Here is a 14570-nt window from a genome sequence, read left to right as displayed (position 1 = left end):
AACAAAAATATAATTTAAAAATCAAAAAATTACAATAATAAAAAGTGACAGTGTTTAAATATTCAAAAGTGAATAATCTCGATAGCGATAAGTCGATTCTCGAGTGTGTCTTTTAGTGGCGCGGCATGTATTCACATGATCGATTACCGTTCACAAAACGTTTTCACATTCAGTGTTTGTGTGTCATTGTAAGAAACACGGTGTGTGATAGTGACGATGAAATAAGTTTTTTTGTTTAAATTTTTACCGATTTAACTACAGTAGTTTTAATTAATTAAAATAGTTAATAATGTTAATCAACAGTGTTCCGATAAAGTGTTTGTTATAACAATCATAAATAATATGTAAATTAACATATAATTGTTCGAGTTTGTACTCACGCGTTTATATTGTTATGTAGTTGTGATATATAAGGTTGTGTCGTGTAAATGAAGAGGCGGCGAATCCGCGCGGCGGTCGCGTGCTAGTGCTTATACATATATATATAGTAATATATAACACCTATATACTTTTATGCACACCTACATAACTCCACATATACTTACTACATATTTATATACATGTATATACATTAAAAAATACATCGACCTATCAATAAATATATATGTACTTGTTTTTACAAAACAAACATTAAATTTCAGTACATGGAATGGCGCGTAAATGCTGTGTAAAAAATTGTGAAATAAATGGCAATGATGTACATGCTGTCGGTATTCCTATTCATAGATTTCCAAAGGATTTACATTTGAGAAGCAAATGGTTAGCGAATGCTGGATTTGATAAATCCTATAAACCTCTTCCCGGTCAATTTGTTTGCTACAGACATTTCTTGAAAAATGATTATGAAATTAATAAGAACATGCCGGGACATAAATTTATATTGAAGAAAGGATCTGTGCCGACGGTCTTTGATAAATATCATAATCATCCAGGTATTTTTATAAAAAAATTTATTTATTAATTTTTTTTTTTAATTTTAATAATTTTTTTTTTTTTTTTTAAAGGAATTTTTTTGTTGAAAATTTAGACCGCAAGTGGATTTGTATGCTTCGACGACTACGTTATCGTCACGACGTAGTTTGTAGATTACGGTGATCTCATCGCGAATCATTTACGTGCCTCCGGGTTTTTAATTTTGTCAAGAGTTTGCTATCATGCTAACTTGTAGTTTCAGGATTGGTTTTTTTTTTTTTAACGCGGGTTTTGTAGTTTTAAATTTTTTTATGTGGAAAATTAATGAAAATCTGAGCTTCACATAAAAAAATTTTGACTTTTTATTTAACAAGTCCAAGATTTATAATTGTCAACTTAAATTCAATAAAATATTGTCATGACATTCAGCTTGACAATTTTTAAATTTTATTTAACAAAAAAAAGATTTGTTCCAACAAAATTGAATATTAATTTGTTCCAAAAAATTACATTTAAAAATTGAATTTTTTTTCGACAAGAAAACTTAAAATTTCAGATGAAAATTTTCCCGCCAATTATTATTTCAGTTCAAAATTAAAAAAAAATTTTTTTTTTCTGAACTGATAATTTTTACATTCTTATTTTTTTTTTTTTTTTTTAACACTATTTACTTATTTTATTACGCATTTCCGCTATCTAATTTTGTAAACAGTATAATCCATTCCGGCATATTTTAATTTTGTCCGTAGCTAAAAACATATTCAAATTTTTATTTATTTATTTAATTTTATACTAATCGTATATAATATAAATTAAATCAAAAAATTTTTTTCTTTCAATGTGTAAAATTAATATAATTGTATTTGTCTTTTAGATCCTGTGCTGCCATTAACAATGACAAAGTCACCCGCAAAAGGTGATAACAATTTACCAGAAAATTTAAGCCTGATCAACCCCGAAATGACACAATTGGAGCCAGAAAATCTACCTGAAGTTGAAGGGTCTAATTTAAAACCCGAAGAGCTTAAAAAAGAAGTACCTAAAGATTTACTCGTAAATACAAGTAACAAATCTGAAACTATAAAAAAACCAGCTGGTTCTGATAATTTGGGCACAAAAATTCAAAATGTGGTTGATACTACTGTTGAAAAAAGGGATTCACTGAAGACCCACCCGCAGAACCACCACCTCTTTTAGATGATCCAATGGACAATGTAAAAGTTAATGACGATTCTTGTAAATCTAATGGCGACATAGAAAATAATATTCAAGAACCGAACGTTGAAAATGGAAAATTTTCCAAGTCCAGGAATGGTAATCCAGGATTGACATTTTTTGTTGGTTCGAAATTGGAGTGTAAGACTTTTAGCGAAAAATGGCAAGTACATTTTTTTTTTTTTTTTTTTTTTTTTTTTTTTTTCCCATTAAATTAGAAACTAAAAATATATGTTATAAAAATTGCACTGACAGTTTTTTAAATTTTAATCAATTTTATCATATGAATATCCTCCAGAAAAAATTTTTTTTATTCTCTTAATAATATATACTTTGAAAATATAATTAAAAATTAATTTATTAACATTATGTTGTTGCTAACAGGTGTGTAGCTGTAGTTATGGAGACTGATTGGAGAGAACGAGAAATTCTGATAAATTTTGATAAACGACGCCCGACGACTAACGAGTGGATATCAATGGACAGTCCTAGATTAAGAAGCATCCGACCCAGGTATGAATTTTATTTCTAAGTTTTTAAAAATAAAATCCCATTCATTTATTCATTGTATGTACAGCTTTTAAGAGTTACTAATATACATTAAGCTTTTTAATGATAATGATAAATTAAATAAATTTTTTATTTAATTTTATAATTTATATTCTGATAAATATTCATCTTATGTTTTAAGTAATGCTCAAATTAATGTAACCGGTCATTACAATTTATATAATTTATAAATGACATTTTTTAATTGAAGATAAATTTATTCTTTTAATTACTTTAGAACAGGAATTTTATTTATCATTTTATTTACAAGTTTAATGAATTATTGCAAAGAATAAAATTGTCATTTTTTTTTTTTTCTAAAGTGAGGAAGTATGGGTACAACCAACCGAGTAAGTTGATAACAAAAAAAATTTTTTTTTTTTTTATTTTTATGGGTATTTATTAGAGGAGGCCTGCTTATGATTTTTAAATGTAGAATTGATTGATAAATTTATTAATTTAAAATTTTGCATGAGTTTTTAAGTAAAGCTTGTGTAATGATTTGGTAATCGGGTTGAAAACTTTGAAATTTTATTTTTAATTAAAAAATATATTTTAAAATTTTTTATAGTAGAAAAAAAATAAAAAATTTATGATAAAATTAAAAGGAATTTACAACACATTAACAAGCAGAAGTTTAAATAATTTTTTATTTTTTTCATTGAATAAATAACCAAAAAAAAATATTTAAAAAAATTGCACTTGTAGTTTTTTTAATTTTTTACACGTAAAAATTTTTATTTTCTTTATTTATACGTAATTTTTATCACAGATCAATTATTATAAAAAAGAAAATGTTTTTTTAATTTGCATTTACAATTTAAAAAATTTTCTACTTATAGAATTTTTTTGCTAAATTTTTTATTGTAATTTAATTTTTGTAAAAATCAAAAAAATTTTTAAACACCTGCTAAATTATAACACTTAAGTTACCAGACATTTAAAAATTAAAAAAACATTTTTTTTTTTTTAAATAAATTAAGTCAAGAAAATTATTTAAAAAAAAATTGCATTTATAATTTTTTAGAGCCTCTAAAAATTTGAAATAAATTATTTTTGCTTTAATTTTGATAAAAATTATCATAAAATAATAACAAAAAAATTTTTAATTGTAAAAAACTTGAAAAACTGTAAGTACAATTATTAAAAAATATTTCTTAATTTTAATTTAATAATTATAAAAAATTAAAAAATTAAAAACGTCGAAAAATTTTTATTTTTTTTTCTATTAATTAAATTAAAAAAAAAATATTTTAAAAAAATTGCACTTATAGTTTTTCAAATTTTTTACATGTAAAATTTTTTTATGAATTTTTTTATTTATAATTTTTTTATTTTATTTTTTTTTAATAATTTTATTAAAAAAAAAAAAAAATTCTAAAAAAATTTAAATGTCTTCTAACTTAATTTTAATTTTCAATTTGAGTATTTAATAAAAATAATTTTTTTTTTAAATTATAAAAACAATAAAAATATTTATAAAAAAAAAAAGAAATAAAGTTTCAAATAATCCCGCTCGATAGACAGGATTTCCTTGTTCTCTCCATTTCCTAGGGTAAAAGTAAAAATCGCTAGCGTTAGATACGGGATCAAAATGTGTGTGAGTCATCGTAAATTGACAGTCTGTTTTCCTTTGTCACTGTATAAGCTCACGTCATAAAAACAATCTATATACATGCATACACGCTTGCACACATACATAAAAACAAACAACAATATTTATATTGAAAAAGTGAAATAAATAATTAATAATAAATAATAATCTTTAGGAGCTCCAAAATGCGTGAATTTATCGTCGGAGAAAGAGTTTTAGCAACGTGGGCAGATGGAAGAAAATATCCAGCTAAGATAAATGGAGTTTTGGAAGCAGGTTAGTAAATCTAGAGTTGCTTAGCTCTGCGCATTTCATTCTTTACAATGTATATGTATATGTATATATATATATATGAACTACAGGTTATACATTTAACTCATGTATACATAATACACTTGGCAAGTCTTGACGTTTAGCTGCTGAGATATAAATAAATATTTTTTTATATAAATAATTTATTAAATTAAATTAAATATTATATTAATATATAATATTTTTATTATTAATTAATACAGATAAATATGACGTCCTGTTTGACGATGGTTATCAAAAAATAGTCCGTGGATCGAAAATAACTAAAATAGCCTCTGCCAGTTCTAAGGTAAGTTTTTATTTTTTTAGTTAGGTTATGTTATTGTGGTTGTTTAATTATTTTTTATTATCAATAAATTATTCATGCTTATCTTGATTATAGTAAAGTATCAATTACTCCAAACGTCATTAAAGTTAGCAGTCACTAAAGAATTTTTAAATTTTATTTAACAAAAAAATTATTTTTAAAAAATCGCATTTTTAATTTTTAAAAATTTTTTAGTCAATTTTTTTTGTCATAATTTAATTAAAAAAAAAAATTCTAAAAATTATTAAATATCTGCTAAATTTATTTTTATTTACTCCAATTGAATTAATTTTATGTCAAGTGTGTGTTTAGTTATTTATTTACTTACTTTAAATGAAAATAAAGTTAGCTGACATTTCAAAATTTTTTTTAATTTTTTTAATAAAAAATTAAAAAAAAAAAAATGTCACATGTAAAAAATTTGAAAAACTGTAAGTGCAATTTTTTATAAATATCTTTAGTTGTTAATTGTTAATTAATAATAAAAATAAAAAATTTTTAGACGTTTGCTAACTTCAGTGTCATAAAAATATCAATAATTGACTAGATACAGGGTAATTTGTTAAATATTGATATTTTTTAAGATATAAGCTTATCCTGATGTTACACTGATCAAGAGCTTTCATTTGAGTACCCACATGACATTTTTTATATATTTTTCATATATACATATATATAAAATATATGAAAAATTGATGTGGGTACTCAAATGAAAGGTCTCGATGAGTATAATGTCGGAGTGAGCTTGTATCTTTAAAAATGTCAATATTTCACAAGATACAAGGTCATTTCTTAATTATGTATCTAGAGAATTTTCAAATGCAAAATTTTACTTATTCTCTTAATATTATAAATTCAACAGAATCCATCGAAGGGAATGGAGACAGATGCATACATTGGCAGCAAACAAGAGCGAAGAGATAAAAGCAGAAAGCACACAGTAAAAGATTTGTTTTCACACAAAAAAAGAGCTAAAGCGGAAGGAGTTGACCAATCACTGACCAAAAAAGATGACTTATCTTTGACTGATGCAGAGCAATTGAATAATTCTGAAAGCATGAACGAGAGTACTGATGCAGCTGGCGGACAGCTTGAAGAATCTATCTCGGAGCAAGTTCTGACCATCGAGACTCCAAAACCCAAGGCCAGGAATGGCGCCAAGAGAAAGCGCGAAGTCGCGGTTGATTATGATGATGATAATGGACCAGAGTGGGTCGACGGTGAACCTCAGGGTGTTGAAGCATTTGTCGTAGATGGTAATGAAGGGACACGTCGATCTATATTAATTATTGATAAAAAATTGCCACCTGGATGGCAGAAACATTTCATCCAAAGAAAAACTGGCAACTCAGCTGGAAAATGGGACGCTGTATTTATTCACGAAGCTTCTAATAAAAAATTCAGGTCCAGAAGCGACTTAAGAGCTTTCTTCGAGACCCAGCGTCTCAGTAATTTTGATCCAAATAAATTTGACTTTTGTGTTCATCGCAGAAAAAGACCAGCTGTTCCTAAAGACAAATTAGATGCTAGTGCTGGTACTTCCTCGGCCACCAGTGAACCGGCTAAGAAAATAAAAACACTTTTGCCTAAAAGTAAAACTGCTGCGACAAATGATTTGTTATTAACATCGGTAACTCCTAGTTATCTTACTCCAGTTCCTGCTACGCCTGTTGAAGATACTGGAGGTAAGTTTTGACATCATTTATCATGTAACAATTCTTAAATCAAGTGTCAAAAGGTAAAAGGGCGCACTGAGACAGGTTAGTAGGGATTTATAATAAAAAGCGCACAAAAAAATTTTTTTGTCATTTTTCTTAGAATCACTCAAAACACAAAAAAAAAAATTTGAGAGTCCTAAAGTTTAAAGGGCGTATTTTAAGACATGTGTTCTTTTAACTTTTTAAAAAAATAGTGCTTAATAAATTAAAAGAGCGCAAAAAAAAAAAATTTTTATACAAAATTTTGACAAATAGTTTCACAAGTTGCTCTCTTAGCTTTAGGTCGTAAAATAAAAAAATTCTTAAAACTAAAAGAGCTCATAATTAAAGACAAACGTCCCTTTACCTTCAGGACCTCAATGTTTAATTTTTATACGTAGAATATGTCTACCATTACAGCAATTAAAAAAAAAAAAAAAAAAAAAAAAAATTGTGCGCCTTTTTATTTTTTGGCACTTGCAAAAATATTCTTAGTCTTGAGAATTTTTTTTTTATTCATTGCTAACTTTAGGAATGATTTATTGTAAGTACTATTAATATAAAATTGATCGTACTAGCTTAAAAAAAAAATCCAATTTTTTTTTTAAACTAATATTTAAAAAAAAATTTTTTTTTTAATTAACAGCAGTTTTTATTGGAGGACTAAGAGTTGAAATGGAGGACAGTGCGTATAAATGTCCGAAAGAAGGATGTGCCAAAACTTTTCGCAAAGAAAATCTCCTTCAAATGCACATAAAGCACTATCACCCCGAGTTTTCAAAATATCTTGGATCCACACCAAATGTCGCGGACTTGGCGTACGCGCGTACAATAGGCGAGCCAATTATCGACGGAACTCCCAAAAAATCAACCAGCAATTACGTCGACAAGCCAACAATTAGCCGAGGTGACAAAAGAAAGAGCCACTCTGATAAATTTTTAACACCTTTGGCCCACCAATCTTTTGCTGCGTCTTCTCCGCTGTCCGTAGCGTCGCCTGATCTGTCTCAGATTGACCACCCGATGAATGGACTCAAAGATGACATAAAGTCCGACATGATGTCACCGTGCTCGAACGCTTCTCTGGATATTGACGATGAAATGGCCAAAAAATCAGACGGCAGCTGTGCTATGTCGCCCGGCACGCTGTTCGATTTAAAATCTAGGGAAGAAAAAACTCAAGCTGGGATTAAAACTTTGCTGCCTTTAAGGCCTGCTAATTCCGCGGATACTACGCGGCTGGATCGCTCCAAATCTCTTGATGACACGTTTAATGCTGACAGAGGACAACGCAAGCGTCAGTTGTCCGAGTACAGTTCTGATAATTCGACTAAAAGTAAAAAACGTCATGGTAAATATTTTTTTTTTTACTCTTGCATGGAAAAAAAAATTTTTTATGATTGTGAAATTCAGAGACAATTTTTTAAATAAATAAATTGGTAGAAAAATTTATTTAGAAAATTATTGAGCGATCATTCTGGTTCCAGCGCTATAAAAAAAAAAAAAAATTCATTATTTTTTTGCACACAATGATAAAAGGATTTATTTATAAAAAAAATTTTTAAATCATTTTTATTAAAATTTTACTTTTTCAAATTCTTAATAATATCTTTGTTTATTTTTAAAATAATTCTTAAAAATTTTTGGAGTAAAGGATTTATTTATATTTAATAAGCTTTATCCAACTGTTAATAAATGATTTTTTAACTTCATAGGATTTAATAAATTATTTCTTCCCAAATAAATATTTATTGAATGTTAAAAAATATTTATTAAAATTTAATAAATTAAATAATTGTCTTCAAATAAATTAAATTATTAATATTTAATAAATCCTTCTATCTAACTATTATAAATATTAATATAAAATCTATTGAGCTCAACAAATAAATTTTTAAATAAGACTAATTTTCTAAATTTAATTTATTTTTCAGAAAAAATAAAAAAATTGTCAGGTATCTATTAATTTCACTATCATAATTTTTTTTTTCTACCTGATATTTATTACTGATCAAAATAATTATTCATAATTATAAAAAAAATACAAATGAGTAATAATTTAAATATTATAATTTTTTTTTTAATTAATCAATTAAATAAGTATAATTTTGATCAGTAAAAAAAATCATTTCTCGCTTATTCGTATCACTAGCTGTCATTAAAATCACTGTCATTAATTATAGTGGATAGTCTATTTGTATTTGCGTGTCTGTCGTTAAGAACTATAAAACAATCCACACCCTAGATGGAACGCTCCGATCATGTGTCTTTGTCTTTGTCTCTATGTTAGGAAAAAAAAAAAAAAAAAATAAAAAAGTATTTTATTGTGATCGTGTGGTAAAAGTAGGCAAAATTATGCTTTAATTCTTGCTATCAGGCATACAGGAGCTTACGGATGATTATGGGGATTTAGATGACAGCGCAATGGATGTCGAAGGGCCTTCACCACTAGTGTATAGATTCAGTCGTAGAAAATCTGATTCTAAGAGCGACGATAACAGTCAGAGTAAGTTTTAAATAATTTAACATATCCCCTACCTCAAAAAAGTATCTATTATTTTTATTTAATATTTTAAAAAGGCCTATAATTTTTTTCTGTCCTGGTGGTGGTTCGTTAGTGACTTTTCTAATGGTTATTCTTTGTTGTAGGACAACAATTATATATTTATTTAAATATATCACGTGCCTTTAATTTAAAAATGCCGAAAGGGCATATAAAAAAATTTTTTTTTCTGCTCAAAACGTAAAGATTTGTCAAAAAAAAAGTTTTTCAACGTACTAATGCTAAAAGGGCGTATAAAAAAACTTTCCATTTTGCTCTGAAATATAAAATTTAACTCTAAAAAATAAATCCAGATGATTTAATATTGTTGAATTTCTTGCCTCTGACTCACCAACCATGTTAGATATCGCAACTGTTTTTTTTTTTTTCTTTTTCAATTAAAATTATAAACAGAATTCGTATTAAAATTGTAATAAGGTAAAAGAGCCAGTTATTGACACTGGCCTAGTTATTTGACACTTGCAATTTTATTCTAATTAAAAAAATCAAATGTTCTCAAAAAAGCAATTTTCTTAAAATTTATAATTCAAAAATTATATTTATTAATTTATTAGAGTTGATTTGTTTTTTTTTTTTAATTAAAATAAAATTGCAAGTGTCAATAACTGGGTCTTTTACCTTAATAACCTTTAAAAATACCTATTTGTAATTTAATAATCAATATATATATATTTTAAATTATGCAGCAAAATTAGTAACATATAAATGACAATTCAAAGCAATTGGCAAAAAAAATGATGCGCCCTTTTGGCTTTAGGTCACTAAATTTTCAATGTCCTAAAAGCTAAAAGGGCGTATAAGTTAAAACATACGCCCTTTTTAGCTTTGGAAATTTATTTTTTTATTTTTAGAATTAGAAAGTGTTAATAAAGCGATTAGTAAAAAAAAAAAAATTTATACGCCCTTTATATTTTCAATTTTTACTAACCTGTCTAAAATGAGCCCTTTCTTTTTTTACACGTGATATATTGATAATATATAATTAATTTTCATAGTAAATATTTTTTTTTTCGTTCATTTTTCATCACATAGTTCATTGGTATCATAATCAAAAGTAGGAATATACATTAATCATTAATCATTAATCATTTTTATTATTTAATTTTTGTGTAGTGTAATTGATTAAAATTAATTAATATTTATAGCATTACTATCAATTTTGTATTTTATTTGACAGATGGAGAATGTATGATGATGATGATAAATGGCGAGATGATTAAAGTCGAACAATTAAAGCGCGAAGAGATAATAAATTGTACTTGCGGAGTCGTCGAAGAAGATGGACTGATGATACAATGTGATTTGTGTCTTTGCTGGCAGCACGGCCATTGTAATTCTATTGAACGTGAAAAGGATGTTCCGGAAAAATATATTTGTTTTATTTGCCAGAATTCTTTTCGTCAGAGGCCCTCGAAGAAGTACGCACATGATCAGGATTGGATTAAAGAAGGAAAATTGTCGAGGTAATTTTATAACTATTTTTTTTTTTATGAATTTTATTGTAATTATGTTAGTTATTAATTAAAAAATTTTTTTTTAGTTTAACTAACAGACATAAAAATCAAGAGAGACTTAACAAACGATTTGCGATGTTGAAACGATCTAATGATTTAGTAGGAGCATTGCTGAAGGTTCAACAAGTTCTTTATAGTTTAAAAGTTAAAATCGGCGTTGCTCAGTAAGTTGATTTTTTTTTTTTATTTTCATTATTTATTTTTTTAAATTAAATGATAGAGTTTTAAAAAGATCTAAGCTTATCCCGATGTTACCCTCATCAAGAGCTTTCATTTGAGTACCCACATGCATATTTCATATATTTTTTCATATATACATATATATAATATATATAAATATATAAAATATATGAAAAATTGATGTGGGTACTCAAATGAAAGCTCTTGATGAGTATAATATTGGAGTGAGCTTATATCTTTAAAAATGTCAATAGTTCTCAAGATACAAGGTCATTTTTTAATTATGTATCATATGACATATTTATAATTTTATTAATAATGAAAATTTTTCAACAGAGTAAAAGACCATCCGAAATTATATCTCTGGGCCAAAAATTGGGAAACAACGGAGCTACCAAAGCCTCAACTTGAGCCTGTACCCATAATGGAAATAATAAAACCTGAGCCAACTACACCTGACATAGACGTCACTCAATCAGACATAAAACCCGAAGGAACATGTCCGATGACCAAAAGCGAGGTTAACGGCGACAAATCAATACACTCGGATTCAGAGTTGATGAAAATTCTTGAAGAGGACAACAGCTGTGTGGTTGATGAGCTGAAAGTCAAAAAAGAAATTTCGGATCCAAAAAGCAGCGAAGAAAGCCTGACAATAAAAAATGAGAACGAAGCGAGTCAGACAGATAAAACGGAAGATATTAAAATAGAAGATAGTGTTAAAGAAGATATTAAAGATCAACCCGGTGCGTCGAGTACGGATAATCAAGTACCATTTAATCCAAGTAATAATGATTCGCTGAATGATAGCAAGAGCGAGCAAACAGCCAAGTCAAAGCCCTTTGAGTCATTACTAGAGCAACCACCGCTCCAGCCTCAGCAGCCTTTCATTCCTGAACCAGAAGCGCCGATTGATCCTGATGAATGTCGGCTACGTTTGTTGAATCACATAGAACACTTTCAGAACCATATGGAAGTACATCTGACCAGTGTTGAGAGCCAAGTTTCTTTTTTAGAAGCCATGGATCCTGATGATGATCTAGCTGCGGATAAAGTTGATATTCGGTGTAAAGAAACTATTCAAATGGTGATTCGTGATCTTGGTACTGTGAGAAAACTCGCAGCTTTATGCTGATATATTTCTTTAAAAATTATTTCTATTTGATTTTATTTTAAACGTAAAAATTGGGAAAAAAATTTTTTTGGAAAAAAAAAAAAAAAAAAAAAATTGAAAAAAAAAAAATTTTTTTTTTAATGTCTAAAAAAATAATTTTTTTTATTGAAATTTAACTAAAAGTTTAGAAAAAAATTCTACTGGAAGTAGATTGTTATTTTTATTTTTTGATTATTCGGAAAATTATTTTTTTTTTTTAAAGACAATTTGATTAAAAAAATTTCATTCAAAATTTTTTTATTAAAAAAAATTTGGTAATTATTTACAAGTAGGATATAACTTTATTTTGGGCCATAATTATGTAAAAAATTGACATTTTCAAATTTTTTTTTATTCTGCTTGTTTTTATGATAAAAAAAATGTGAAAAAAAAAAAATTAAGATTTCGATAGATTTTTTGCCTTAAAAAATTGGAAAAAATTTTGGCTCGTGTTTTTTGATAAAATTTATATTTTATTTATTTTTGATGAACAATTAAAAAAAAAAATATCTCAATAAAATCACATAAAAATTTCATAAAAAAAAATAAAAATTAAAATAATGAGAGCCCACTTGTTAATATTTACCAAAAATTTTTTTTTAATAAAAAAAAAATTCAGCAATTAAATAAATTATTTTAAAACAAAACAAAGACAAAAAAAAAATTAAAAGCAAAAAAATATAATTATTTAATTTAAAAAAACAAATTATTGACATTAAAGCTGGACTTGAATCGAAAAAAATTTTATTTTATAAATTAGTAAAATAATTTTAATTGATTTGCCAATAATTAGTATGTCAAATATTGTAAATAATAATTATATAGTTTTACTCGAAAATTAAGATTACATTATAAATTATATAAATAAAAAAAAAAAAAAAAATTAAATTAACAAGTAATAACGAGCAATTGACTTGTTGAACATCGTTATTACGATAATAACCATCTCACATAGATAACGATCAATTTCGATGGCTGATACACCGGGGAGTGATTATCCTTTGATCATCCACTGGTAGTTAGCTGCGCTGGAACAATTTAATTTTTTGTTCACCTTTTAAATAGATTGATAATCTAAAATAACTTATTTTTTTAATTTTATCTCAGTAAGCTGTAAATAAAATATCCTACGCTACCAACTGACTGGATAATAATAACAAGTCTTGTATTTACGCTTGAGTTTATGCTTCAGCAATAGTTTTAGTGACCCTGACTCTAATTGACCAAACCGATCGCCGATTTCTCGGTGATTTATTTAACCGAGTTACATAATATTTTTTTTTTTTATTTTGTAATTTGTAATTTTATTTACAACCTACTGTTAATTTTATTTCTTAGAAATTTTTATTTTTTTTTTTAATTGAATATTTTATGATGAAATTTAATTTTGTAAATTTTACATTGTTAAAAATTTTTATTAATTTAGTAGACAAAAATATTAATAATTTTTTATAAAATTAAATTCTTTATTAAAATCGTCATTTGTATTTTTACATTGCCGAATTTTTAAAATTACATGACTAAATAATTTAAAAAGTAAAAAAATTTTTTATCAAATTTTTTAGTATTAAAAAAAGTAAAATTTTTCTCACAAAAATTAGCTTCTAAAAAATTTTGGGAAATAATTGCTTTTTTTTTTTTTTTTTTTTTTTTTTAACAGTGTAAAATTTGAAATGTATTTTTATGTTAAATAGAATTAAGAGAGAAAGTTTAATGTGTATATGTATATATATGAAACGGGAAGAGTCTTGTTATATTCAAATCACATATTGTTTAAAGTTTCCGTTCTCGCGACCTCATTTCATATGTTAAATTTAAAAAGAACCAGGCACTTTTATTCAGGTCAATTTGTTCAGATTATTACATACCAGTAACATTATAATATCTGTAAATATATAAATGTATATAAGTCACTAGACTGTTCAGAAGAGATTAATAGTTTTAAAAGTGAGACGATTGCTATGACGTTGAAATATTATACGCTCGACAATAAGTACACACACACAATGAACAATAGAAATATTAATGATGATGAATATTCAAGAATACTCAAAAACGGGTTTCAGATCTATCATTTATTACACTGGTTATATATTTTGGGAACTCTGTTGGGATCTAATACACTGATAGAAAAATTTGTTTATAATTATTAAGCTTTATTAACTGTTAATAAATAAATTTTTAACATCATAGGATTTAATAAATATGTATTAACAATTAATAAATTATTTATTAAATGTTAATAAATATTTTTTAACAGTAATAAATATTAATTAGCAAACGCGAAGATATACCTCGTGTATAAAATAGATCAACTGTCAGTCATTCGTTGTTTCTTGATGTAGCAAACGAAGCTCGTAAAAAAAACAGTAAATCGCGTTTGAAGTTTATGCTGACAGGTGCGTGAGAACAATTCTGCTTGTAAAATTATTTTTGACCTTCGAAAGTATATAAGGTATACATAATCATAGTGGATATTAATAATAATATTTTCTTGGGTAATATGCAATGATTTTCAAGGCTTACTGGTCTCTGAAGACAGAATTTTATATTTTTAAAATTATCATAAGTTGA

General features: G+C 26.0%; 1 protein-coding gene across 1 annotated transcript; it reads left to right on the top strand.

The window, feature by feature from the left end:
• Positions 1-177: 177 nt before the first annotated feature.
• On the top strand, positions 178-13522 carry Mbd-r2 (PHD finger protein MBD-R2). Its single transcript, XM_074252619.1, is given in 15 exon segments — positions 178-562; positions 642-932; positions 1787-2113; positions 2116-2290; positions 2512-2640; positions 3000-3026; positions 4446-4546; positions 4786-4871; positions 5752-6574; positions 7233-7937; positions 8521-8541; positions 8964-9092; positions 10327-10612; positions 10690-10827; positions 11180-13522. Coding segments are annotated over 14 exon segments (4029 nt in total). The 5' UTR covers positions 178-562; positions 642-649; the 3' UTR covers positions 11979-13522.
• Positions 13523-14570: the final 1048 nt, after the last annotated feature.

Source organism: Cotesia typhae, unplaced genomic scaffold (genome assembly GCF_013202065.1).
Source record: "Cotesia typhae breed Kobodo isofemale line unplaced genomic scaffold, CoteBio_Ctyphae scaffold_121, whole genome shotgun sequence".
NCBI lineage: Eukaryota > Metazoa > Arthropoda > Insecta > Hymenoptera > Braconidae > Cotesia > Cotesia typhae.
Note: the sequence above shows the minus strand (reverse complement) of the source record. Positions and strands in the feature narration are given on the sequence as shown.